The sequence below is a fragment of the Mus musculus genome, chromosome 6 (genome assembly GCF_000001635.26).
Source record: "Mus musculus strain C57BL/6J chromosome 6, GRCm38.p6 C57BL/6J".
NCBI lineage: Eukaryota > Metazoa > Chordata > Mammalia > Rodentia > Muridae > Mus > Mus musculus.
Window position 1 is genome coordinate 86,015,929 of NC_000072.6, and position 27,687 is coordinate 86,043,615.

The 27,687-nt window shown below is 46.7% G+C and overlaps 2 protein-coding genes across 5 annotated transcripts in view; both read left to right on the forward strand.

The window, feature by feature from the left end:
* Positions 1-565: 565 nt before the first annotated feature.
* On the forward strand, positions 566-5,068 carry Figla (folliculogenesis specific basic helix-loop-helix). Of its 2 annotated transcripts, XM_017321595.1 has the most exons (4): positions 566-1,092; positions 1,365-1,529; positions 2,651-2,803; positions 4,730-5,005. In XM_017321595.1, exons 2-4 carry the CDS (start codon positions 1,398-1,400, stop codon positions 4,946-4,948), a joined length of 504 nt encoding a protein of 167 aa, XP_017177084.1. In that variant the 5' UTR covers positions 566-1,092; positions 1,365-1,397; the 3' UTR covers positions 4,949-5,005. The 2 variants fall into 2 exon arrangements, with proteins under 2 accessions (XP_017177084.1, NP_036143.1); NM_012013.2 differs by lacking the exon at positions 566-1,092 and having other exon boundaries at positions 1,263-1,529; positions 4,730-5,068.
* A 7,684-nt stretch (positions 5,069-12,752) lies between these two features.
* Positions 12,753-27,687, forward strand: part of Add2 (adducin 2 (beta)) — a 95,729-nt gene continuing 80,794 nt past the window's right edge. For all 3 annotated transcript variants that reach the window (NM_001271857.1, NM_001271858.1, NM_001271860.1), the window contains exon 1: positions 12,753-13,018. The gene's annotated coding sequence lies outside the window, so the exon portion shown is untranslated. The remainder of the gene's footprint in view (positions 13,019-27,687) is intronic.

Genomic DNA, 27,687 nt, shown 5'->3' on the forward strand with positions numbered 1-27,687 from the left:
CTTGTCCACGGACTTCCGCCCATCCCAGGGGCCTGGCGGTCAGGACTTGTGAGGTGAGCCAGGGGAAAGGATCTTCTACTATGGTCTTTCGTGTACCGACCTAGTCCTGCCCTTTCATCTTGCATGTGGAGGAGGCTGAGAAAATGCTGAACCTGTTGATCAAAAATCTTTGAAGGACCCACTGGCCCCTTCGTGGTACCACCCTTTCCTCTCTTCCTGTCCTAGAGTCCAGTGTCCCGGATGTTAATGGTGTAAGACCTCTTGATGGTTCAGAGTCGTATGGGAGCACTCTGCCTCCCATATCTTCGCCTGGCCCCAGGTGAGTCAGGTTAAGTCATTTCAGCACTATCTGCTCGAGGCTGACACCCCTCCTCCTGGTTTCAGATGCCCCATCTAGCCTCCACACGGGTGAAAGACCCTCGGATCAGAAATCTCTGTAGGACCCACCCAGGGCTGACCCTTCACAGGCCCCCTCCTCCACCCCCAAATCTGCTCCTCCCCGAGTCCTGCCTCATGCTCCAGGAACAAAGCCCGTAGACCATGGTAGCCCTTCATGTGCTCCGTCACTCACCCAGAGCTTAAGGTGTGACAGAGAGTAGGCTTTTTTTTTTTTCCTTTCCATTATTTATTTGGCCCGAATGTGTGTGTGTGTGGGGTTGCATGCGCCTCAGCACATGGGAGAGAAGTCAGGGGATTCCTGGGAGTCGATCCTCGCCGCCCACCATGGGGGCTCCGGGAGGGAATTCAGAGGCAACTTTCCAGGCTCAGGTGCCTCAAGCTTTTTGATTGCAGACGTCCACGTGCCAGCCCTGGTGCCTCCTACCCTCATTCAGGCCTTGCAGGCCAGAGTGTAAGACCCTTTCATCATGGCCTCTCCAGGGGCTTTTCACCACCACCTGCTCCCGGCAACCCCACCCTGGCCCCTCTTCGCGCAACCAAACCATGAGCAAAGGTGTACAGCCTTCTTGACCTCAGTTGCCTTGGCAACTCCAGAGCCTCCTTCCTCCTCCTCTTACCCTCTCAGGGCCCAGACCCTCTACAAGCTCCTTCCATCCAAGGCTCCGCCTCCTCCGCAACCCACCTCGCACTCAGGTGCGTCAAGTGTGTCACAGTTAAGCTCCTTGCGCATGGGCCTCTCTCCCCCACCTCATGGCCTCCTCATGCCCCGCCCCTCCTCAGCTCATGCCCCGCCCCTCCACCTCGTGCCCTCGCATGCCCCGCCCCCTCTACCTCGTGCCCTCGCATGCCCCGCCCCCTCCGAGGCTTGGAACACCTGAGGCGCCCAGGTGCCTCTGCTGCCCGTGGTCTTGACCACCATGGATACAGCACCTGCATCCCCAGAGCCCTTCCTGGTCACTCCGCAGGCTGAGGTGCTGGAGGAGCTGATTCAGGCCCAGATGGGGCCCCTGCCCCGGCTCGCCGCCATCTGTAGGCTCAAGCGCCTGCCCTCAGGCGGCTACTCCACCACGGATGACCTGCATCTGGTGTTGGAGCGCAGGCGTGTGGCCAACGCCAAAGAGCGTGAACGGGTGAGGACCCAGGGCCACCTTATTGCCACTGCCATGCTCGTGGGTGCTCAATATCCGACAACTGTGCATTTCCTCTCTGCCCTCCTGGGTGACTTCGTTTTCTCGAGGCTTGGTCCAGGTCCCCAGTGGCCTTGTTACAACTGACAACTGCACCTCCATGTGGCTGCGCATTAAGGGCCATGAGAGTGGCTGTCTCTCCAGCAGGCCCTCCTGGACGGTGCAATTTTTTAAAAAATTATTTTAAGTTATGTTACGTGTGTGTGTGTGTGTGCTGTGTGGATACGTATGCACCTGAGTACGGGGGCTGGAGAGGGCCTTGGAGCTGGAGTTACAGTCAGCTGTGAGCTGGCTGATATCGGTGGTAGAAGCTGACTGAGCTCAGGTCTTCTGCAAGAACAATACAGCCTCTGGGTTACTGAACCACCTCTCCAGCCCTCATGGGAGCTACTTAAAGATCTATCTGTCTGTCTGTCTTAAGGGGGAGCACGATTGTGAAGTATGGAGGACAATTTCATGGAGTGGATTCTTTCCTTCAATCTTATATGGAATTTGGTGGTCAAACTCAAGGTGTTAGATTTTTACAGCGATCATTTTTACCCACAGAGCCTTCTTCCCCTACCCCCATAAATTGTAAAGGATGTAATGTCTCTTAATCTTCCCCCATTGCCGAACTAGGGTTTATGGTGGGCTGTGGTTAGAGTGTCCTCTGCTGATGGGTTTTAGTATCTCGGTCGTAATCTTTGGGTCTGGCTGTAGCAAAGGTGACCCTGGAACAGGACATGAAGAGGGAGAGAGAAGAGCACCTTTAGGCCTAGTACTTACTCCCAAAGCTCTCAGCCAAGCACCTCAGGAATAAGGGTCTGGAAACGCAGCAGGGAAAAGACCTGGTGGGGCGGAGACTTAATGGAAGTTGAGGAGAGAATGGCTAAGAATGGAGAAGAACTTTTTGCTAGTAGGCACTGGAAGAACCCTGTCGTGATGTCAAGGCTGCTCTACATGTTTTTAAACTTTCATTTAAAGAGCACAGTGGACAACGTGCACCCTCACCACCCTCTTCTGTGGTTTGGAGAAATGTCTTGGAAGCTAATGGATCAGTGAATCACCACGTCTTTGTTTTCTAGATAAAAAATCTCAACCGTGGCTTTGCCAAGCTGAAGGCTCTGGTGCCGTTTCTACCACAGAGCAGGAAGCCCAGTAAAGTTGATATCCTTAAAGGTGCCACAGAATACATACAGATACTCGGCTGTGTTCTGGAAGAAGCGAAGGTCTCAGAGGTAAATGGTTAAGAATTTAAAATAAGGCTGGGTGTGAGGTCTTACACCCAGGAGCCTGAGGCAGGGGCACTGCTATTAGTTCAAAGCTTTTCTATAATACAGAGGGAGACCTTGTCTCAAAAAAAAAAAAAAAGTAATTTAGAACAGTGGTGACCACCATTTTCTCAGCTATTTCTATATCCCAGGTGCCATGCTAGGCAATTTACAGAAAATGATTAACGTTTGTTTTATTTGATCCCAACTTGGGGAACTCAAAATATAGATCATAGTCACTGAGATCAGAAGTGTCAGGACTGTGACCTCCCCAGCACTGACCAGGACCCTTGCCTGCAGACTGCTGGTTCCTTAAGGACTCTGGTGGCTGGGACACCAGGAGAGGCTCCCATCAAAGCTCTCTGTGGTGGCTATTTCCTGCCAGATTAGCCACTAGACAGGATAGAAAGGGGCTGTGTGAGTATCTGCTGATCATGCTTAATAAGCCACGAGGCAGCAGAGTGCCACTAATATCAGAAGGGTCAGTCAGTGCGGAAACACCCAAGGCAGAAGGGGGCTCTGGTTGGTTTCTGGTCTGTCTCATGGACAGACCTGCAGGTGGATCTGTCAGAAGGGAAGGTAAGGTGTGCTGAGACAGAGGGCTCTACCTCGAAGCCTGAAGTGATGCTATTAGCCATAGGAAAGCCGCCAGGGAAGAAAAGAACCCAGGAGCTCAAGCTAGGACCATAAAACTAAGGGGAGAATTAAAAAAAAAAACCCAGGGGGTGGTGAACATCAAAGATACTACAGAGACTGGGGAGGTGATGGTGGGGGAGAAGCCAGGCCTAGCCCTTGGAAGGTGGAAAGGAAGGAAGCTGCACTCCAGCTCTTGGAGGTAGGGGGGGCCATGGGCAGGAAGTATTTGGGTTCAAGCAAACTCCAAGTCCATCTATCCTGGCAGTTTGAGAATGGAAAGAGGAGGTCAGAGGGTTAAAGAAAGCAAACAAGATAGAGTGGAAACGTTTTCTAAGTGCAGAAGAAGTGGGGAGGCTTATAGATGGGAGGAACATTCTGGAAACAAGTGTAGTAGAATTAGAAGGTTTTGGTGGGGGAGTTTTTGGGGTGTCTGCTGGGAAGGAAGGTGCTTTGACACTGTGGGCATGGATTATTCTCTTGGCCACAGTGGAGAAAGCACAGGACAGTGTTTGTGCCCTGTACTGGTTAGTTTTTTGTTATTGCGCAAGCCAGAGTTATCTGAGAGGAGGGACTGTCATTTAAGAAAGTGCTCCCATAAGATCAGCCTGTAGGGAAGTCTGTGAGGGCATTTTCTTGATTTATGTGGGAGGCTCAGCCCACTGTGAATAGTGCCCCCCCCCCAGGCAAGTGTTCTCAGGCTGAGCGTACCAGTTAGGCAATGATCCTCTGTGGCTTCTGCTTCAGTTCCTGCCCCGAATTACTTCAGAGATGGAGTGTGACTTGAAAGTTATAGACTTTTTCCTGCCTTTAATTGTGGCATTTTATCATACAGCAATTGAAACCCTGACAGGCACACATAGCTGGCTATCTTAATTTTTACTGGTGTGTCCTGTTTTGTTTTGAGACAAGCTAGCCTCAAACTTGTGATTTTTTTCTTCTTCCTCAGCCCCTGGCATGCTGGGATAACAGGCATAAGCCAAGACTAACTCTAACTCTCCCTTGCATGGTAACTGCATTGCTGAAATGCTGTGTTTTGTGTTGCATTCCTTGCAAACTATGGGTTTTGTCCATATGCTTTGCCCTTGCACAGCACTGGAGGTTAGAGAACCCAGTGGGCCTCTTCTCTCAGTGCGAACATTTTCTTTTTACACCTGAAATGAACCCTTCAAATTTAGGAGTTTAGAATCTGTTGATTTAAATCTTAAAATTATTTCTGACTGACATGTTATACTGTTTGACCGTCACTACACTCTCTAGAAACAAAGCCCTGAGGAGCAGACCCACAGTGGCAGACCCTCTGACCCTCATGTGTCCTCGACTAGAGAGCTCTTGGGAAATGCTACCCAACCTACCAGCTGTGCGAGTGGCTTGAAGAAAGAAGAGGAGGGGCCTTGGGCGTATGCTGGCCATAGTGAGCCATTGTACAGCTACCATCAGAGCACAGTACCTGAGACTAGGAGTTACTTCACTCATTAGGAGTCTGATGAAAGAGTCCTTCTAAAATAGTCATGTATAAGTTGAAAAGTTCAAAAAGCATTGCCAAGATGAGTATTTTTCATGTAAAATATAATTAAAATGAGATGATATGGGAAAGGAGTTTGCTTGCTTGGAGATGATTGTGTTCCTCAATCAATCAGTAGGCACATGGGGAGAGGGGTTTCCCACAGAGCTACACATCCCACACGGAAGGCTTGTTCCTCCTTTTGTTAAAGATTTACGTGTGCAGTGCCCACAGAGACCAGAAGAGGGCATCAGATACCCTTGAGCTAGGATTACAGGGGAGGTTAGCAGTCCAAAGTGAGTGCTGAAATCTGAGCTTGGGTCATCTGGAAGGGGAGCAAATGCTTTTAACTGCTGAGCAGTCTCTCCAGCCCCTGTAGCTTATTTCTTTTGCGCTCTTATTTAACCTATCAGAAGGCTTTCTGGATTCATGCCCCTTCAGGTGAAACTGATAGGTTGTTTTGTTTTTGCTGTCTGTGCTATAGATGGTCTAACCCATGCCCTGTAGTAAATATTGCTGCAATAAGAAAGGCTTATCACTGATTGAGTCGAGACAACCAGCACCTGCACGTTGCTCAGTGATGTGCAGGGGTGCAGTGGGTGCCTTGGGAAGCAGCGAAATGGCAGTTAAAAGTGAGCCTGGAGGCAGACTGCTGAGGTTCAAATGCTTGTTGTCATTTGCTAGCAGCACAACCTTGCATCAGCTACTGAACTGATCCCTAGTTGCTCTATATGTAGAACAGAAGTAATGACTGTATCTATCTTGTATATAAACTAACGGGGTTTCAGGAGATGTAATGTGTCTGGCACTGTACTTGGCAGGTTAGTATCCACTTAACATGGTCTTTGCTTGCTCCACCAAGCCACAGGAAGCTCAGCTCTCTATAGGAAGAGCCAGTGCTCTGCTCTAAAAGTGCCCTGTGCCTCCTGTCTACTCAGTGACCATGACTTCCATTCTGATTGGCTTTCTAAAGACTTCCTGGGTGGATGGATGCTTAGCCTTGGTGTTCCTAGTATGGCCACTTGAAATAACATTCTCTTGGAGCTGGAGAGGTTGTTCCGTGGTTAGAGCACTGGTTGCTCTCCCAGAGGACCTGGGTTCAGGACCCAGCATCCACATGGTGATTCACAATCGCACGCAACTCCAAGGGGATCTGATGCTGTCTTAAGGTCTTTATAGGTGCTGCGTGCATACAATAGCCATGTATAACTTGCAGGCAAACACTCATACACAGACAATAAAATTAACACCCTCTTGCAAGTCCATGATAGCAGATGATTCCTGTTGTCCTGTAAGAGTAGGATGGTTGTGGTTGAGAGGGAGGGAAGAGGGAAGGCTATCCCCCTGTCTATGCTAACAAGCACAGTGCTCCCCAGGTGCATACAGGTAGATACAGGGTACCAAGGCAAGACTTGAACTTATGTTCAGTTCTCCTTGGACCTTGTGAGGTGGGTGACATTCTGATTTTCGTGCCGTTCTTCTAGTCCTTTGGGCCTGGGTCAGACAAGAGTTTGGGGAGTGACGGAGCAGGCTGGGCTCAGCAGGACCACAGCAAATGTATATGCATGAGGTCCTTATTTTCTAAGAATAACAGGTCCGGAATTTTCTTCAGAAAAAGGAACAAGACTTATTTTTCTGGGTTTATTCATTGGTTTTTGTTTGGTTTTCTTTGAGATGAGATCTTCTAGGGTAGCCCCGGCTAGCTTCAGACTCTCTATCCAGCTGTCTCAGCCTCCTGAGTTCTGAAATTTCAGATGCATGCCATCACACCCAGCACTGTTAGGCCTTCTAAGCTAACCAAGAGCATGCCACTTCTATGAACGAAGACCATGCCTGATGTTCACTGGGCTTCTGGCTTCTGTCAGAATTGACTTCTAAGCAGGCTTGTAAGTAGCGCTGATTTTGTGTTAGGTACATTCTTAGGATTCATTCCTCTTATTTTAAGAACTTATTGTCCACTGGTATTTAAAAAGAGGCGTTTGTTTGTAGACAGGATTGCATGCAGCCCAGGTTGGCCTTGAACTTTTGATAGCCTTCCTTCGAGGCATGGGCATTGCAGATGTACCAGCGCATCCAACTTATGCAGTGCAAGAGGTCAAACTGGGGGCATGGTAGGCAGGCGCTGTACTGTGGGCTCCCTGCATCCTGTCTGTCTCCACCCCGAATGCTGGCTGCTGGGCATGCTAAATCAGGTCCTCATGTTTGCCAAGCAAGCACTCTTGCCTACTGGATCACCTTCTCAGCCCCTAAAGCTAGCCTTGATTTGACAACAGGATGCTTAGAAGGTTTCCGTCTATGTTATTCAAAGAGGTGACTATACTAAGTTCTAGAATATTGCCTGGGTAGCTTGACTGAACACTTTCTGGCAGCTATCAAGGTTCTCTACTGGGAAGTATTCTTTCAGGGGGCTCAGAATGTAGGTTGTGGCCTTGCCACCACGCCTAGCACTGTTAGATCTTTTAAGCTAACCACGAGCATGTCACTTCTGTGAACTTTTGCTTTGTGTAGGTAGCACTCCTCTCCTTGCCTTTAGAGAGAATCTGGAGAGTGGAATCCCTGAGGCTGACAGTGATGGCATTTGAGGGGATTTAGAGCCTGGGTTAGAAAGGGCCGTGCAAGCTCAGCAACATTCCTGGAAAGCAGGATCCAGAATGAGCATGTGAGCATCTGCTGAGGTGGGGGTAAGGGTAGCGGTGGACAGCATTTCTAGCTTCTGGGACTAGAGCAGATTTCCATACACTAAAGCCACTCGTGTGCGGACAGAGCAGGGCAGGAGCCATGAAAAGCCATGCACCTGGTCTTAGTAAGAATTGGGTTGATTTCAAGGTTCGAGAGAGATTTATTTGCAGGGTTTCTGGTGTGTGGAAGTTGGCATCACACTGATGGCAGTGTGGCAGCTGTCTTGCTGCTGTTTGCCATTTGTGATAGTGGTTGAGAATCTTAACAGCATACATGGCTACAAGTCATATTCAGACTTGGCCCACGAAACTATGGAGATGGTATCTCAGGAAAATTCCCACTTTCAATTTTGGTGTGCAGTGGCAAATTGCTATAACAGTGGATGGTTGTGTCTGAGGTAAACTGGGACAAATTCAGGAAGCACCCACAGTAGAACAGGAGCAAGCCCTGAGAGATTCGTGTCAAGCAGGTGACTGCTGTGAGACAAGTGACTGGGATACAGTGTAGAAGGTGCCTCTTGGAGCCTCTCTGATGTTCAGGGTGAGAAGCTGAATGCCCCGAAGATGGCTGCTGGACACCAAGTCAGGGAACAGTGGATGTGGACTCTGCAGTGGTTATCTGTTCTCATATGAGTGATAAGCTTTAGAGCAACCTTAGAGCAACAGTTTCACAGTTTCTGTGGGTCACTGATGAGTGTGGATGTGGTGTCACCTGGTCCTCTGCTTCTAGGTCTCATGGCATTAGCCAGGGACAACTCTCATGCGAAGGCTCCACGAGAAAGGATCTGACTTTACACACACATGGTTGTTGGCAGAATTAATTTCCTCTAGGACTTTCGGAGCAAGGGTTTCTGCTAATAACTGGTGATGGTCTGATGTTACCTCCATGCCTGATGCCAGGCAGGCCTTCGCAATATGTCTACTTAACAAAAGTGCACATGCTGGGAAGGCAACCAAGAGAGTCTGCCACAAGAGAAGACTCTTATGACTAATGCCGTAGATGGTGTCTGTAGTGGTTGGTATTCAATGTGACACAAGTTGGGGTCATTTGGGAAAAGGTACCCTCAGTTGAGAAAAGCCCCTACCAGATTGGTCTGTGCCCCCCACCCTTTTTGATTAATAAGTAATGTAGGAGGACCCAGCTCACTGGGCTTGATGCCACATCTGCGCAGGTGGTCTGGAGTGGTATAAGAAAGCAGGCTGAGCAAGCCATGGGGAGCAAACAGGTAAGCAGTGCTCTTCCGTGGCCTTTGCCTCCAGCTTCCTATTTTGAGTTCCTGCCCTGACTTCCCTAGATGGTAGACTACAAGCTGTAAGATGAAACAAACCCTTTCCTTCTCAGGTGGCTTTTGGTCAAGGCGTTTTATACAGCAATAGAAACCCTAAGACAGTGTACTGCTGGCTAGTTTTGTGTGTCAACTTGACATAAGCTAGAGTTATCAGAGAGGAAGGAGACTCAGCTGAGGAAATGCCCCTGTGAGATCCAGCTGTAAGGCATTTTCTCAATTAGTGATCAGTGGGGGAAGGGCTCAGCCCATGGTGGGTGGTGTCATCCCCGGGCTGGTAGCCCTGGGTTCTATAAACAGACTGGGCAAGCCATCTGAAGCAAGCCAGTAAGCAGCACCCCTTCATGGTTCCTGCCTCCAGGTTCCTGCCCAGTTTGAGTTCCTGTCCTGACTTTCTTCAATGATGAGCCACAATATGGAAGTGTAAGCCAAATAAACCCTTTTCTCGCCAACTTGCTTTTTAGTCATGGTGTTTCTTCGAAGCAATAGAAACTCTGAGACCGACAACATTCCACCATCTTAGCTGAAAAGTTAGGTTAGAGGCAAATCAGTATTGCCAACAGCTCATGATGAATCCCAGGAGGACAGGAACCCTTGAGGCTATCTTAGAAGCTCCATAACAAAGTGCTGGGCACCTGCTGCCTGCTGTCTCCCTTCCCTCTAGCCACTTGCTGACAGAGATGCTCAAAAGACTTAGAGTTGAAAAATTATCTTACTGCAAATCTGAAAATTAGAAAATCAACTTTTAAAGTGCATCTGTCCCCCTGGGGTTACCTAGCTGCAGTGTCCAGTTCTGATTGGGGTTTCCAGAGCTCTTCTGTCCCTGCTCAAGAAGGGCCAGGCATTGTTGGGCTTTCATGGTGACAGCTGACACCACCTCCAATATTTATGTGTGATTGGGTTTCAACATGAGTTTGGAAATTGAACAAAAATGCCTGCAACATCAGTGGGATCTCACAGGCTGCCAGTGCAAAATTGATGTATTTCCTGCTTCCTATCAGATATTTGAACAAGTCCCAAAGCCTTAGGAGAAGAGGGCCACATATTTTTTTTTTCTGCTTTGAAAATGCTGTGGTGGGTTAGGAGGAGGATCACTTTCTGAGTGAGTTAAGGAGAGCTAGTCTCTCCACTTTGTTCTGCCACTTCTGCCTTTGGAAGAGGTGTGGCCTTGCATTTGATATGCGGCTCAGGCTTGTCTCAAATGTGTGGTTTCAATCCTTCAGCAATCCACATGCCTCTGCCCCTGGAGTGCTTGGATCACAGACGTGATCTACAACAGCTAGCTTCTAGTTCTGCTTCAGAACACCCGTTCTTGTTCCTCTGGAAAGTAGAGGCCATCACAAGCTCAGGGGCCAGGGTGCTTAGCTTAGAACCCTGGCTCTGCCATGTACTAGCTGTGTGGTCTTGGATAAATTACCTATCTACTCTGTCTCAGTTTCTCCAGTGAAGAGGAGATGATAATTCTGCCCATCTCTTGGAGGTCTTTTGAGGACTGGGTGAGGAAAATGTTGCATGAAGCCTTTGGATAGTGCTGGGGTCCGAGGAGGGTCTGCTGTTAGTTTGGGGGGGACCAGTGCCCTAAAGGGAGACACTTGAATGTAATAGAGTTGGCTTGAGAGGCTTTAGGAAATGGTCCTTGATTCCCTGTGGAGATTCTGTTGAGGAAGGCAGCCTGGTAGGAAAGGAGCCTGCCTTACCTACCACTTCATGGAATTCTAAAAGGGGGCTCCCAGCTTCCCTGGAGTTCTGACAGGGAACACTGCTTCATACTTGGTTGTGGAACTTTAGACATAGGTACCAGAGAGGCAAGAGTTCACCCCTGTGACTTGCTCTGTTGTCAGATTTCGGCACAGAGTAAGAGAGACCATGACTGCATCTGAGGAAGACACAGAAACGTGTGAGAAGCTGTGGAGGTGGAGGAGGTGTGGGGATCATGGTGTGGGTTTTGGGAGAACTGCAAAGAATCAGTCATCCTGGCATCTGAGCGGCATGCCTGTGGGCTGTTCTGGGCTTGTGGTGGTGGATCTTTGCACAGCGCAGCAGTAGCGGCTTTTGTTGAGAGACTATTCATGTTAATAGTCTCTGCCCACCCCACCTCTCTACTACTGAGTATTTGGACCTTATGTATCTCAAGCAAGCACTCTACCACTGGACGAGCCCTAGAATGGCCATTCTCACAAGCCTGTATACAAAGGAACTACCAGAGTACTTGTTTAAGCTATTTGAAGGACATAGCTTGGTGAACGTTCTGTTTCACTGTAGTACTATGATAAGCACCGTGACCAAAAGCAACCCAGGAAGGAGGAAAGGGTTTGTTTAACCTACACTTCCAGGTCACAGTCTATGAGAGAAGTAAAGGGAGGAACTCAAGCAGGAACTTGAAGGAGAAACCATGGAGAAAGGTTGCTGAATGGGTCAGTCAGGCTCATACTTAATAGCTGGCTTTCTTCTGCAGGTCAGGGTCACCTGTTTAGGGAATTGTGCTGGCTACAGTGGGCTGGGCCTTCCCATACCAATTAACAATCAAGACAATCACCCCACAGACATGCCCACAGGCCAGTCTGATCTGAGCAATTCTTCAACTCTAGATGACTCTAGACTAGTGGTTCTCAACCTGTGGGTTGTAGCCCTCATGGGGGTTGCATATCAGATATTTACATATGACTCATAACAATAGCAACATTATAGTTACAAAATGATTTCATGGTTGGGGGTCATGTAGCATTAGGATGCTTAGAATCATTGCTTTAGATCGGGTCAAAACTCACTAGGACAGTGGGTAGGTGAGATGCTTGCCAGGCAAGCATGAGAACCTGAGACCTGATCCCCAGCGGGATGTGAAAACCAAGCATAGCAGCACACGTTTCTATGTCTGTTCTACTGGTTGACCAGTCAGCCTAGCCAAGATGGCAATTTCCATAATCAATGAAAGATGCTGTAAAATAAGGTGGAATGCGATAGGAACACCTGAGATCAACTTCTCGCTTCTGTACATGCATGTACTCATGTGCACATGCACACATGCCCCCACCAATGTGTACACACATGTCCATTCCTGGACCACTTTCAGAGATTTGGGTACTGTCTGACTGTGTTGGAATCCAAAGGGTTGCTGTTGGGAATGTCAGGAGAGCAGGGCTCTTCTTCAGTGGCTAGAGGTTTTTCTGGAGGCTGAACGTTTTGACAGGCGTATTTCTCAGAGCTTTGGGAGTGACTAACATGGAGTTGGAGGAAACAGGATGGAGGTGTAAGGCCCTGACTGCCTGCAACATCCTGCTTTCCAAGGGCTTTGAAGAATCCTGTCCCAACCATTAGAAAAGGCCCAGGTGACAAATACATTAGATCAGGTCATTTTCCAGGAGAGAACAGGCTCGCAGAGTTATCCTCAAGGTCACAAGGCTGGGGAGTGACAGATCTGAAGATGAATCCTGATTCCCTACTCAGCCACTGGGGTCTCTCCAGGGGAGTAGGGGATAGGGTAGAGAAGTACAAGGGGCCAGAGGAAGCAGAGGCTGTCTAGGTTACAGCAGTGCGCCCCCAGCCTAGTTAAAGATGGGGTCAGAATTAGAATCAGGATCAATCTATCTGGTTTGGAGTTTAGTCATCCAGTTGTCACTAGCTAGCAGCACTGAAAGTTACCTCTCAAAGGCAAGATGTCCTGAGACCCTAAATCAAAATAAAATACACCCCGAGTGTAAACTCAGAGCAGAGTGTGTCTTACTGGGGTTTCTCCTGAGGGACAGGTCCTGCCTTTGGCCCAGGCTGCTGCAGGGCGCGGGCGGGGACGCTGCAGCAAGCCGGGCTCTGGAGGGGGCGCTGCGCACTCGCCCGGCCCTTTGTCATCACGCACTGCTGGGAGCTCACACTTCTTCCAGCCTCCCGCGGGCTCTGGACTTGACTCTGACTGCAGCGCCCGCCTCGGGGACGCGGATCTAGGGCCTTTGTCCCGAGCTGTGGGATGCGCGGGAAGCGCCACGCAGCGGAAGAGCTGTGAGTCCAGGAAGCGGATCCCAGAGTCGAGGAGCGCTGCCCAGCCTTGCTGGGTGAATTTGGGGATGGATGCGAGACCGCAGAGTACGAGGTAGGGCACCAAAGAAGGAACAGGGTGGGCGCCACGGCAGGCGGATCCCCGGGGTGCTGGAGCCACAGAATGACAGCGAGCTCAGCTTCAGCCTGGGAGTGGCTGCGCCCGCGCAGGAGCGGACGCCTGGGTACACCTGCGGCTCTGCGGATCTGTCACATTGAGCTCTGGAGATGGGCCTGCGCGCGGACATGGGCATTCAGGGTCTGTGATGCCTGCTACACCGAGAAGGTGTAGCCTTCTCGGAGAGACGGCCGGGCCGCCGCCCTGCGGGATCCACGCGGGATGTGCGCCTGCCCAGCTAGGCGCTCTGGGGTCCAGATTCATAGGATGCGCCTGCCTGGCTGAATGCAGTGGGGCTGGCAGGGCAGATGGCGCAGGATGGGAGATTGATACCTGGGCACCCAGGGCTTGCGTTTTTATGTTATCCCAAAGCTTTGGGGGTGGAGTAGGGGAGGCCGCTGTCCCTGAGGAGGTACTACCAGCGAGTTCATCTTTAGCGCCCACCTTTTCTTTCTCTTGTGTCTCCTCCCCTCCCCTTCTGCACCCCAGGGAGGAGCAGAGAAGGCCATTCTGGGTCCCGGGTCCAGAAGGCAGGGGTCCAGCAGTTACTTGTTTTGAAATCACAACCACAGCCTGCCAGGTGTTGGGGGAAGGGAGAGGATAGCAGGGCAGGGCAGGGCAGGGCAGGGCAGGCTGCTTTAGGATGCCAGTCAGGCCTGCAACCGGCCTATTGTCTGGCTCTTCAGACACCTTTCCTTTCTACCCTCCATCTCCATCCTCTGCCAGAAGTGAATAGATAAACATACAGAAAACAAGCCTCACCCACACTCTGTCAAATTCTTTAAAAAAAAAAAATTGTCTTTATGACACACATTGCCACCTCTTCATGCCCACTCCTCCTCTGGCAGTTCGTAAGGAAGAACCAAGTGCTTCAAATAAGCTTATAAATAATAGAAATCAAATCTCAGGTTTCTGTGTTAAGATTTCGGACTAATGGGTAAGAAAGGGCTAGTCCTACATCCTTCCTAGAGCAAAGGACAGGAAGAGAGTAGTTTTGACTGCATTGGAGCTGGCTGAGCCTGTCATGTGTTTAACTTGTGCCTTGAACTGTCATTGCATGGGTGGTTTTTAAGTTATGTTTCCCTCATGAAAAGAATACCTGGCCCAACACTTGGAATAAAGGTGCTTGAAATGAGTATGGAAGCAGAAAACAATCAACATGTTAGACTTGCAATGCCCCTTCCTGCTAGCATGTGGATAACATGTCGGAGATTGTAGCTGGTGGTAGAGGGTAGGTCTGTTGAGTAGTTTTGCTCTCTTCAAATCGTTACTTTGTGGTGCTGGAGATGGGACCCTTGAACACACTACGCAGTTGCTGTACCACTGAGCGCCCCCACAGTATGCCTACCTTTTGTCCTTTGTTATGTAAAGTGGACAGATGTTCTTAGTACCTGTGGACCAGGACCTTGCCTAGCTCCCTCTGTCCTCCCTACCTAAGGTACAAGGAGTGACAAACTCTTTACTGTGAAAGAAGCACAATACTTTTTGAAAACCCACAGGCTAATCATTTTCTGATCCAAAATCTACAACAGTTTCGTTGCCAGCCCATGTTCTCTTTTTGTCATCCAGTCACCCAGTCTCATTAGAAGCGAGCTTATCCCCAATACATTACCAAACCATGTACGGGTGCTGTTAGTTCACAGGTTCTGGGCCCGGGGTAAAACCCACTTCAAACATTACTATATTGTTGGAGACAGCAAAACTCAGCTTCTTAAAATTTTTTTTTTTCTTGGATAAGTTCTCAACATGTATGTATCCTAGGCTGGCCTCAAACTCACCATCCTCCTGCCTCAGTTTTCTGATTGATGGGATGTCAGGCTTGCACCACAAGGCTCAGATAAACTGCAGCTCTTTTAAAAGTGTACAGATGGTCAAGTGTGTATGTGTGTATGTTGGCAGAGGATTTGTGTTAAGGTTTTAAATATATATGTGACATGGAAAAGTATATTTATTTAACTCCTACCTTGTTTCACAAGGGATTTGAGTCAGTTTACAAGGATTCATAAAATATAACAAGGTAACCTAGTGTAGAGAAAGGAAACAGGATAGAATTAAAGGCAGCTGAGGAACCTTCCAGAAACCTGGGGAAGGTAGCCAACCAGCCCAGATGTCTGTGTTTTATTTGTAAACATTTGTTTATTCAGTGAATATTCATAAGAAGCTACTAGATGCCTGGTTTGATAAGAACTTTGGAAACAAAGAGGTATGACATAGATGGCCAAGGACTCCACCCTGTTAGCATTTCACAACAAAAGCAAGAAGACACAGAGGAACCTCTCAAATGCATCATTACACGTTGTGATAAGCACTGTCCTAGAAAAACAGAACTCACCATTCAACCAGAATATAAAAAGGACAACTTCCATAGGGAAGCAGGGGAGCAGGGCGGCTCTGTACTCTGGGACAGGAAGACCCCATTTTCAGACACGGCACTTGGGACGAAGCTTTCCATTCTCTCCTTGTCAGGCACAGGGTGAGCTTGGTAGGCTTGATCTGACCTCATGATCTCCCCTGCCCCTGGTGTTCTGTGGTTATTCACATGTCCAGGGATCTGTGTAGTGTCTAAAATGAATCACTTTATCCTAGTGATGATTTTAGCTAATGATTAATAAGAAATGTGTTCCAGGTTGTTTTGGGGCTGGGCTTTGGTTTTGTCAGAGCAGGGCACAGGCCTGATGAGTCAGAGCATGGGTGAAGGGAGGGGAACTTGAGTAGAATGCACAGGGGAGAAAGAGGCTGCTCTGCACAGGGCATAGGTTGGCCAGGCTCAGAGGATCAGCTCCCGATGACTACTGCCAGTGAGAGAGTTATGCCAAGTGCACCTCCCATGACCAGCTTGGAAGCACTTGTTAGTAGCTACGGCTGCAGTAAGAGTGTGATATAGAGGTTGTACCTGTTGATTTTTCAAATAAATGGACTAGATTTCCATTACTGCAGATGGACTGACTTCTGTTAACTGCCTTCTACTCAGGCAAGTGGGTGTGGTGGTGGAAGTAGAGCCCAACTACCTGGTGGTAGAACTTACTATCGTAAGAATTTAGGCCAGTTAATTTGCCTCTTTGTTCTCCAGAACACTCTGATAACAACTAGGGACGAAGTATGATGTTGTTTTCCTAAGAATGGATGAGATTTACACATGGCAGTCTTGGGACACAGATTGACATTCTTTATACTAACGTGACTATTTTTGTTACTGTAAAATGAACTGGCAGCCAGTTTATGTAGGCACTCCAGGGGTGGCTTGGTAGCAGAATTTTAAATTATATCTGATTATCTTCAAGTGGCTGTGTGTTCTGGGGCTATTAGCATTGTTTTGCAGGCGTGCTGAGAGCCATGCCTGAGCTGCTGTTGCCACAGTCAAGTGCAGAAAATGACAGTGAGGACAGAAATGACCAGAGGCATCAGTTTTCCATTGTTTTGCTTTTTTGAGACCTTTTGCAGCATTAATGCCTAGAGTTACCTTGTGGCCCAAGTTAACCTCAACCTGTCCCTCAGTCTGGGATTAGAGGCTTGAGCCACCATGCCCACCTTTCCATTGTTAAAACCAGCAGAACAGTGCTCTAGTTCTCACCAAGGCGCTAGTACTCAAAATCCTATCCGATGGTGTGTGAGATGACTTAAAATGGACTGTTGTACTGTTTGTTTTCTTTTGTTGAGACACAGTTCCCCTGCACTGCTTCCCAAATGCAGGGACTACAGGCATGGACCATCACACCTGGCTTGTTTTGGCATTAAAATTTTTGTTGCATATATTTAGTGTGCCCATGTGATGTATGTGTCAGTGTCATAGGTGCCACAGTGTACACGTCTAGGACAGAAAACAGATAGTGAGAGTCAGTTCTCTTTTTTCCAACACGTGGGCCCAAGGATGGACTTCAGACCATCACACTCGTTGCTTGGTGAGTGCCCTTACCCATTGCGCTGCTTCAAAAGCCCTGTTGGCATTTTAGCAACTTAAGACTTATGAGAATATATGTATGTTCAAGTTATACTTTACTGAAAGTGCCAGAGTTCCACTGGGCAGTACCTCAAGTCTGTGAGAAGTATTGTTTCCCTTCGAGATGAATTGCTGTCCTATTGAAGCCTCCTGAACTATGCTCTAGGGCCCAGCCAGGATTGTCGAGGTATAATTCTGAATCTCTAAAAGAGATCGCAATGCTTGTGTTCAGCCTGTCTACTGAAGGGTTAGCCTGAAAGAGTTTAAGGCTGTAGCACCAAAAATGACTGTTGTCTTCAACCACCACAGCCAAGCCCCTCACACTCAAATGGCACCCATGGAATGACAAGGCCAGTTACCCTGGGCTTGATTCTAAAGGAACCACATGGGAATGGCATGCAGATGTCACTGAGTGCACTGCAAACAACACACAAAGCTCAGTGGTATCAATTAAAGCTAATTTACTGACAACCTCATTCTTACCTATCTCGTCTTTAAAGTCATCATTTTAGTTATATTAAGTTACAGGTGATGTTGCCGTGAGTTGCTCTATTTAATGGAGTGAATCACTAGTGAGTCAAAATAGTTGCTGTGTTTGCCTCCTGAGATGCCCTTTGATTTTTGACCATACACTAGTATGTGTCTTTGTGGGGTCACTATGGTATTCCTATATGTGCTACTGTGTGTTCTGGCGAAACAAAGGTAATTATTGCTTCCACCCTCTCATGACTTCACATTTGCTGCCCTCTAGCCCTGTCTTTCAGCTACTTGTGAAACTTGGAGTAGGTAATTGCAAGCTGTCAGTCATCCCTTATGGTGCCATGGAAACCAGAACTTCCTCCTTTTATCAATTGTGCTTGAAGTACCTGTTCCTAACCTCCTTCTAACCCTCTCCAGTCCACACATTCCAGCCTCTGAAAGTCACTATTGTGCATTCTAATTGTCTTTTTGAAGAGGCACCCAGGCCTGGGGAAGTGGCTCAGTTGACAGAGTGCTTGCCTAACATGCATGGAACCTTATGTTTGATCATCAGGTGTGCAGTGGTACATGCCTGTTATCTCAACACTGGGCAGATAAAGGCAGAAGGGTCAGTAGTTCAAGGCCACCCTCAGCTATATAGTGAGTCAGAGACTGAGGCCATTTTAGGCTACATGAGGCACTGTCTCAAAATAACAAGACCAAAGCAGAAGGAAAAAATGGAGACATCCATGTGAGACCCTTGAGAGAGAACAAGCAAGGCTTTTCCAAGTCTGTCTTATTTTATTCAACATAATGCCTTTAGTTCTGTCCATTTAGCAGCAGCAGACGGGTTGTCTATTTTTCACAGCTGAATAATACCCCAGAGTGTGTGTGCACAGCATTTTTTTTTTTTTTTTTAGCCAGTCATCTGTGGTTGGGCATCTAGGTTAGTGCCATATGTTGGCCATTGTGATATGTGGTAGATATAAGTGTGAAGTGTCTTAGGAAATGAAGGATACGCCACTGCTATTTTCTTTGGATCTGAACTTAGAGCAAGATATCTGGGTCACATGGTAGCGGCACAATTTTTTAAATATAGTCATTTATTTATGTGTGTGCGCCGGCATGAGTTTATGTACACCACATATGTACAAGTGCCCTGGGAGACAAGAAGAGGATATTGGATTTCTGACCTGGTCCTTGGGTCAGTCAACAGAGTCTGCAAGAGAGAGAGAGTGGGGACTGAGGGGCAAGAGACGTGAAGAATGGAGACAAGACAGTCTGATCAAGTCTCGTTTATTTAAGGGCAACTATGGGTATATATACATTTGCTGGGGAGTGCAGCTGGAAACACTTAACCATAAGTCCAGGATGTATAGGAGAAAAGCAAGATGTTATCAGAGTGTGTTCAGCTGTGGTGGGCTTCTTGCAAAAATATGCTAGGAAAACAAGTGTCTCATCAGGGTGGAAAAGTACCACCTGTAAGTAAATAGCCCGAGATGGCTTGCAGAGATGATAGCCGCTTTCTGCTAAGAGTCGGCTCCCAGCAGATTTCCTGGAACTGGAGTTAAGGCAGGTGTGAGCTGCCTAATGTGGGTGCTGGAAACCAAACCTGGGTCCTCCACAAGACTGTCAAGTGCTCTCTCTCCAGCGCCAGTTCCTCTATACAAAATACTTCAGTGTGAGGTTGGTTGCGTCTGGATGCAGAACAGTGGGCTAGTGGGTCATCTTGGACAACACACACAGTGCTACCAACAAGCAGGGCTGGTAGTGTGCTGTGTAGGGCACTGGATGCCAAGCCAGGGGTACTATGTTGGGCACTGGCCACCCAGCTGGGGTTTCCTGGCAGGAGGCTCTCAGGACTAAGTCTGGGACAACTCCAGACCCAAAACTTGGGATTTTCATGTCTTCAGTATAGACAGAATCTATCCTGAGTGTCCTTGTTCTATTGTATGCTTTGCTTTGTCTTCAATTTCACTGTGTGATAATGAAACAAAGACCCTGCCTTAAATAATTATTTCCCCAGTATGGTACTTGTTATTTTAAATTTTAGAACTTTCTTCTTCCATGTCATTTTTTGGGGGTTGTTTTTAGTTTTGTTAGCCCAGGCTGGCTTTGAGCTAGCACACTTTCCATCTTAGCCTTCTGAATGCTAAGATGACAGGGGTGAGCCACCACACCTGACTCTCCCAGGTCATTTTGATTTTTGATTTTTGTTCCATGCTTAGCAGTGAACCCTAGCCTCACCCATGCTCAGTACATACACTAGCTCCATGCTTAGCAATGAACCCCGGGCCTCACCCATGCTCAGTACATATACTTGCACTGAGCTGTACCTTTGCTTTTGTTTATTTCAAACAACACAATTGGATTTTTCTTAGCCAATATTAATAAACATTAATATTTATTGTACATGACAAATTTGTTGTTCTAAGCTTTTGCTTTACATTAAAAAATTGTAGACTCATTTCCTTGCTAATTTTAAGATCTTCTTGTTCTTGGACTCAAAGAGGTTGCATCTCTGTGGCTGTTTTGCTAACTAGTCTTATTTGAAATTTATATATATACATATATATAGAATAAAATTATATATAATGATATATCTTTCTGTCTGTTCTTTACCAGATAATGGAAGTCTTCCTACTTTAATTTCTTTCCTGCTTCCCTCACACTCACTTAACCTCTCACCGAAGGCATTTCTTGCCTTTAAGTTAGTTCATACCTGTTTGATTTTTAATATTAAATTAATTTATTTTTTTACTTATTCACTTTGTATCCTGCTCACTTCTACCCTCCCAATCACCCCTCCCACCAATCTGTTTGATTTTTAATGCCTATGCATCTATTTGGATTGGGCTCCTAACTGTTCACAGTGGTTAAATTCTGAGTTATACAGGTTTCTATGCTTGCTTGCTTTTGGATTTTTACCCCAGAGAATGTCCTGTCTTTTTGGTTCTTGCTTGTATAAAAATTAATGTTCTTTTCACACAATACTTTTGTAATTCCTCATCAAACTCTTTTCATCTTAATACATATTACTCTTCATCTTCTCAGATTCTAGAAACTTTCAAGTTATGGAAGATATATATTTGCTGTCTGTATTAAAAAAGAAAGAAACAACTCAGGGTGGGGAGATAGGTTGATGGAAAAAGCATTTCTCACATAAACATGAGAGTTGGAGTTCAGATCCTGAGAACCCACAGAAATGCCAGGTGGGTGTGACCCACCTGCAAATCCAGACCTGGGAAAGGGATTGAAAGCACAAGCTAGCCAGTTAGGTTACCTGCATCAGAGAACTCTGGTTTCAGCTGGAAGACCAGGCCTCCGTTAACAAGGTGGAGAGCCATGGAAAAAGATTCCCAAATTAGCCTTGTGCACACATACCTGCACACACATGTGTGTCCACACACTTGAAAACACTCACATACACCACATACTCACATGCAAAAGGAAAAACAAGCCACTGCTAGAAAGCCCAGGAAATTGTTAGCTCTTTTCCCCATGCAATGACTAATTGGCTGATTGTTTTTGCATTGCACACACTAGGCAAACATTCTACCACTGCTATAGCCCTAGTTCTTCAATGATGTTTATTTATTTATTCTACAAGAGATTTAAAAATCGGAAAACGTGGGAGCTGGAGAGCTGGCTTAGTAGTTGAGAGTTTATACTGCTCTTGCAGAAGATCCAAGTTCAGTTCCCAGCACCTACATAAGGTGATTGCCATCCTCAGGGAATCTGACACCCTCTGCTGGCCTCCAAGGACATGGTTCATACATGCACAGACACACACTCATATACTTAATTATAAAATAAAATAAACTTCAGAAAAAAGAAAACACAGGAAAATACATGGACTAAGGTACAACTTAATGGAGTCCTAAAATGAATGCCTGATTGACCACTGTGCAGACCATCAGTAACAAAGGGCGATGAGCTTTTCCCATTTCCTCCTCCTGCCCAGAGGTAGCCACTCCCCGCATTTATAGGAATACTTACTTGATTTCATTGGGATCCTCAGTCAGAGCAGGTCAAACTTGCTGCTCTTAAGCTTTCACGGTTGCACCATTTTGTCTTCCTGAACTGGAGACCTGTGGCATCATTGGAATGGCTCCTTCCTATATTGTGGCATGAGGTTATCAGTCTCTGGTCCTTGGGCATGCTAGGCAAGTGCTTTCATCCTGAGATGTTTCTCCAGTTCCATGGTTTTTGTGAATGGTACATGTGTGTGTTCAATCATACCAAGGCCAGGAGTCAACCTGAGCTGCTGTTGTGCATCAGCTTCTCATCTTGTCTTTTGAGACAAGATGTGTTACTGGCCTGGTGATCACCAAGTAGGCTACGCTAACTGGCCAGTGAGCCTCAGGGATCATCTTCCTGTCTCTGGCTCCTGAGTGCAGGGATTACAAACATGTTCGGCTACACCCAGCTTTCATATGGGTTCTAGGGGTTCAACCCAAGTTCTGCTGCTTACATGGGACAGGGGATGGGTCTAGATGAGTACTATAGCAATCTACAGGTTCAGTGCTCTGTGTGGCATGGACAGAGGGTCAAGGGGGAAGGGAGAAGTCAATGAAACTCTTCAAGCTCTTTGGAGTGGAGTGGTGGACCCAGGTTTTGATAATCAGAGTTACAACATGCTGGGTTGTAACCTAGTAGCTGTGAGCAAGGTTAGTGATGATCACTTCAGCTGGGGAAGCCGAAAAGAGCAGTATTCATTAACAAATGCTCCTTGGTGCAGGAGTAAATGTGGCTGACATGCTGGGTCTGACACGGGCCTTTGTCCCATAAGCTTCATGCTTCCCACCACATTTAGAACGTGTCTAACCCCAAAGCAAATCCATGTAATAACCGGGATGGTCTTAACCTGGGCCCAGCCTGGAAATGGCTAGAAAACCTTACCACGTTAGGTAGCAAATCCCTGTGGCTTTTCTCAATGGCAGCTCTGAGGACTAGCTCTGTGACACCTTGCACCCCATCTCTTGTGCTCACAGAGGCCAGTCATCTTGGGCCTTGCATGAAGAGGAAACAGTTCAACTGAGAAGAGGGGACATGTTGCAGCTTGGACAGAGAGATCATAGAGAGGGTTCCTTCCTCTTCCATGGTCACTGGTCCACAGGGAAGACTCCGCTCCCAGAAGTGACTCTATGTCTAGCTCCCAAGAAACCTAGCTAGACTCTAGTTTCTATGCCAACAAGATCACCTCCATCACTCTCAGCATGCTGGCTGAGGTCTCTTGGGTCTTGTTGAATCATGCTGTTCTTAGCTGGAGCATGGGACACTTGGGATATTTCCCCCCCAGTCTCACCCCCATCTCCAGCTCAGCCTCCCTAGGTCCACAATTGATCTTTTGAAACAGAAATGCAATCTCTTCATTCCGATGTCCAGGGTGTATACCTGACTGCCTTCCTCCACCTCCACACCCCCACCTCCACCTTTCCCCAGTTCTGCTCTCTCCCTAACAGCCCCTCCCTCACTTTGTGTCTAGCAAGTTCTCTTAGAGAGTCAGTAAAATAGACAAACTTCTGGCAAGGCTGATTAAGACAAAGAGGTGCAAATTCAGAATGCTGGAGGCAGCATATGGAACAATAGGGAAAAGATTTAAAATAGCAGGCAAGTTATCTAATCCTCTCTGTTCTAGCTCTTGACAAAATGGACAATTTTCACAAAAAAAATGTGAGCTACCAATATTGACTTAAGAAATAGAATGTGGTGTCCCTGGATGGGAGGAACCCTGCTGCAGAGATGTCAGCCCCCACAGTTCCTGCCGTGCTTCCTGGTAACCCGAAGGGATGGGAATTTGTTCCTATTTTTACATCCCTTTGGCAATTTTCTGTGGTGCTCAGAAAGGGGGAGTTAAATGCCTATGCTCAATTGTGAATCTTTTTATTGAAGGGATAAAATCCATTTGAATGTCACCAATAAATTGTTTCTCTTGAAGGACAGAATTCTTAAGCATTGAAGTATATGGAGACTTCATGAAGATAATTTCATTTAACCGTAGGCGTGTTTTTCCACTTGTTATTTTATGAGTGTAATTTTCAGCACTCTTTATTCAGCATGGGGCCCCAGAAAGAACTGGATTTTGATTTGAAAAATCTACAGGGATCTGGGCGTATAGGCAGAGGACTCTGTATCCTACCACAGAGAGGCTTGCATGTCCCTGCTCCTGCTGCTCTCGATCACAGAGGCCAGGAAATGGAAGCAGCCCAGATGTCCATCAACAGAGGAGTGGAGAGTGAAGTGTGGTGCATACATACAGTGGTGTGTTACTCAGCAGTGATGGCCCAAACTCAGGAAGGCAAAAGTGTTTCCCCCATCTGTGGGTCCCAGCCTTTAATGCCCACATGTATATATGGAAACAATTCTGAATGTAAGTAACATCTAAAAAACCCAGAAAGGAGATCAAGATCGATGAGGAAGAATGGGACAGGGCAGTGGGACACATGGACCATGAAAGAGGAAGAGTTAGTGAGTGTGTGTGTGTGTGTGTGTGTGTGTGTACAAGCGGGACACAGTAGCAGGGGCTAGAAGAGGTGGAGAAGGAGACCCACAAAAGCACTTGGCTCAACAATATCACATGGTGTCTATAATCTTGTATGATTATTTAGAAAAAATTAAAAAACATTTTAAATATCTGAAGCTGGGAATGGTAGCACATGCGTTTAATCCCAGAACTCAGAAGGCAGATGCCAGTAGTTCTCTGTGAGTTCAAGGACAACCTGGTATACATAGTAAGTTCTAGACCAGTAAGAGCTACACAGTGAAACTGTGTCAAAAAAAAAAAAAAAAAAAAAAAAAAAAAAAAAAAAAAAAAAAAGGAAAGGAAAGGAAAAGGACACTACAGGGAAAGGCTCCAGGACCCTCCATGTGGCTGGGCTTTCGTCCACACTGTGTCCTGTACCCTTTATTTAGAATCTTCTCTCCTGGCAGCACATTTCTCCTCTTTCTCTTTCCAACACCCTCACATGTGCTAAATCAGCTGCATATGTTGCCATAGCTACTCTACACAGCAATGCCTTAACCCTTCCATGCCAGATTTGCTTTCTGTTACTTTAAAACTAGACATTTTCTTCCTTTTTCACCTGTCCTCTCTCCATCAGGCTGGCCTCAAACTCCCAATCCTTCTACCTCCTGAGGACTGGGATTACAGGCATACCTTCCTATACCTGACACGTCATGCATACACAAGTGAGACAGGAGTGATGGCGTTGTAATATGGACCAGCTGTCCCTGCTTACCCCAGGTCCTTAAGGAAACTGTTAGATGTGTTTTTAAGTCTGCTGTTAGTATCTTAAAACAATCCATATATACTTCTACTTTTGAATTGCCCTCTTTACACAGTTACATAGTGGCTTTTTTGGATGTCTAGAGTGAAGTTTTTAATCTGTGTCTCTCCTCAGATCCATAATGCTACAAGCAAGTCCTTAGGATATTTTCTTAACTAGTTACTGATGGGGGAGGGCCCAGACCATTGGGTTGGTAGTCCTGGAGTCTATAAATCCAATGTGAGCAAGCCAGTAAGTAGCCCTCTTCCATGGTCTCTGCATCAGCTCCTGCCTCCAGGTTCCTGCTCTGCTTGGGTTCCTGCCCTGACTTCCTTCAGTGATGGCTACAAAATGGAAGTGTAACCCTTTCCTCCCCAGCTTGCTTTTGGTCATGGTGTTTTATCACAATAGCAACCCCAAGTAGGACAGCATATTAAAACTGCTTTGTAATTTTATAACACTCTAGTCATAGACATCTAAAGTGTTATTTATTTATTTATTTATTTATTTATTTTATTAATGGCAATAAACCTGGCTAGAATGTAGGGAAGGAGGAGCCTGCATTCACTGCTGGTTGGGAGTGCAAACTAGAGTAGCCATTAGTAAAACCTCAAAAACTGAAAAATAGAAGTACCATAAGACCCAGCTATACCCACCTGAGGTGTAAACTTGGGGGACTCTGTATCCTAGCACAGGACACTTGCTCATCAATGGTCAATTCCATTCTATTTGAAGTAGCTAGGAAATGGAAGCAGCCTAGCTGTCCAGCCGTTGATAAATGGATGCTGAAAATGTGGTACATAGACCCAGCTCTAAGGAAAATGGCATCATGAAACTTTCAAGAAAATGAATGGCTCTGACAGTGTTCTATTAACGGAGATGTCACAGACTCAGAGAAGAATCACATGCTTTCTCTCATATGCAGATCCTACCTTTAACATTTGTGTGCATGTGAGAGTGTGCAGACTATGATGCTGGACAGGAGAATGGGAGAGGGAAGCTTGAGGTGTTGAAGACGAATGGATGGGCAAGGAGCAAAAGGTCACATGTGACATGAAAATGAAAAGGAGGCTACCAGGGTGACAGGGCAGACGGAAAAGAAAAGAGCAGAGATGTCCATCAACTTGTTTGGAAATTTCCTATAATGAAATGAAATATGTTGTATGCCAACAAAAGAAAATAACTTTAAGAGGCAGGTGGATTTCTGAGTTCGAGGCCAGCCTGGTCTACAAAGTGAGTTCCAGGACAGCCAGGGCTACACAGAGAAAGCCTGTCTTGAAGAAAATAACTTTAGCTGGGTATGGCTGCTTTGTGCCTACCTTTATTCCCAGCATTTGGAAGGTAGATGTAGACAGATCATTTTTGATTTCAGAGGACAGCCTGGTCTACATAGTTCCATGCCAGCCAAGGCTATGCATACCCTGTCTTAAAAAATATTTTAAAATCTGGCTCTCTAATACATTAGCCAGGTTCTTAAGGCTGGACACAGGTTTTGTAATTCCACTACACAGTTTTAGTTGGCCAAAGTCTCACACAGAGAGACTGTCTGTTCTAAAGACTGTATTTGTTACACTCTGTTCCAGGCTGTGGACATATCAGGATTGAGAATATCAAGGAACTGAAACTCCACATGACATGTCTACTATATTTATGGATGAAATGGCATAATATCTAGGACTTGTTTCAAAGCAATATTTTGTGTGGGGTGAGAAGTGACTTACAATGGACAGTGGGTTGTTGGGGCTGGATAGATCCCATCACCTACAGTGCAGTTCATAGGACATCAGAACAGAGGGCATCACGGGACACTCCAGGGTAAACTGCCATCTTCTGAAGAACTGACAGGCCTTTAGGGTCCAGCTAAGGAACAACTGCTTAGAGTAGTTCTTTAATCTTGTCTATTTTCTAAAAATTTAAAATGTCTAATGTCTTCTTTCATTTTCTGTTTTATCAACATGAGCTTTCGACATTGAACTGTGATATTCAGCATTGCCAACTTTAGACAAAATGAGAAAACAACTCGAGAATGTCATCAGAGGATAAATTTATTAAGTTGATTTATAATGAGACAAAATCCATAGCTTCTGCAACTGGGGCATGCAGCAACAATTAAGTCAGTGACATGGGGGATCAAGAGCCGCAGCCTATGCAGAGAAGCTCTGCCTCTGCTGGGGACTTGGGTCCTGGGGGTATTACCGAGGAACAGAGGCATCCTGAGAAAGACCCAGGCAGGGAAATGAGCTGGACTTGGGGCAGACTTACTGCTTCAGGGCAAAGAAGCTGCTGTCTGTCTGTCTGTCTGTCTGTCTTGGTCATGCATCTCTGTTTGAGATTCTCCAGCACTTCTCATCTGCTGGGATCTTCTTTTTCAAATGTGATTTTGACTTTGAGAAAGGAAGATTATATCCCCACTCTGTAACTCCCGTGTCGCAGGGTTTCTGCTTCTCTTTTATAGCTATACCAGTAAAGTCCTGGAGGAGGCATTTGGATGGGGCGACCAGAATGTGACCTACCTTGTCAGGATGTCAGTCATTTGATTCTACCAATGAAAGGGCCCAGGTGGCTGTGGATTTGGCATGTGGATCTGTGAGTGCCACTCAAGGTGGATCACATGAGTCCTGGACTTGAGGCCGGGCTGCCAGCCCCACTCTATAGCACTTGCTGATTCTGGTTCTTCAGAGGTGGGTGCAGCTGCTGTGGGCCCAGATGCTTGTAGTCCTAAGGCAGTTTGTTCCTCTGCTCTATTGCTAACAGTTGCTTCTGTATCACAGAAACGCACTTTGTAATTTACATAGCTGGGCTTAATATGCCGACATCAGATTTTATCTTCTTTGGGTGTGTAGTTCTGAGAACTTTTTCAAATATACAGGATCACGTAACTGCCACTTCAATTAAGCTTCAGGGATTCTCCTGTCTCCTCCTCCCATATCATCAACACTAGA

Bases quoted from the DNA above. Each gene is read 5' to 3' on its own strand.
- Figla (NM_012013.2), top strand. From the start codon at position 1,317: ATGGATACAGCACCTGCATCCCCAGAGCCCTTCCTGGTCACTCCGCAG. The intron at 1,530-2,650 runs GTGAGGACCCAG...TTTGTTTTCTAG, and splicing joins ACGCCAAAGAGCGTGAACGG to ATAAAAAATCTCAACCGTGG. The intron at 2,804-4,729 runs GTAAATGGTTAA...TACACTCTCTAG, and splicing joins AAGAAGCGAAGGTCTCAGAG to AAACAAAGCCCTGAGGAGCA.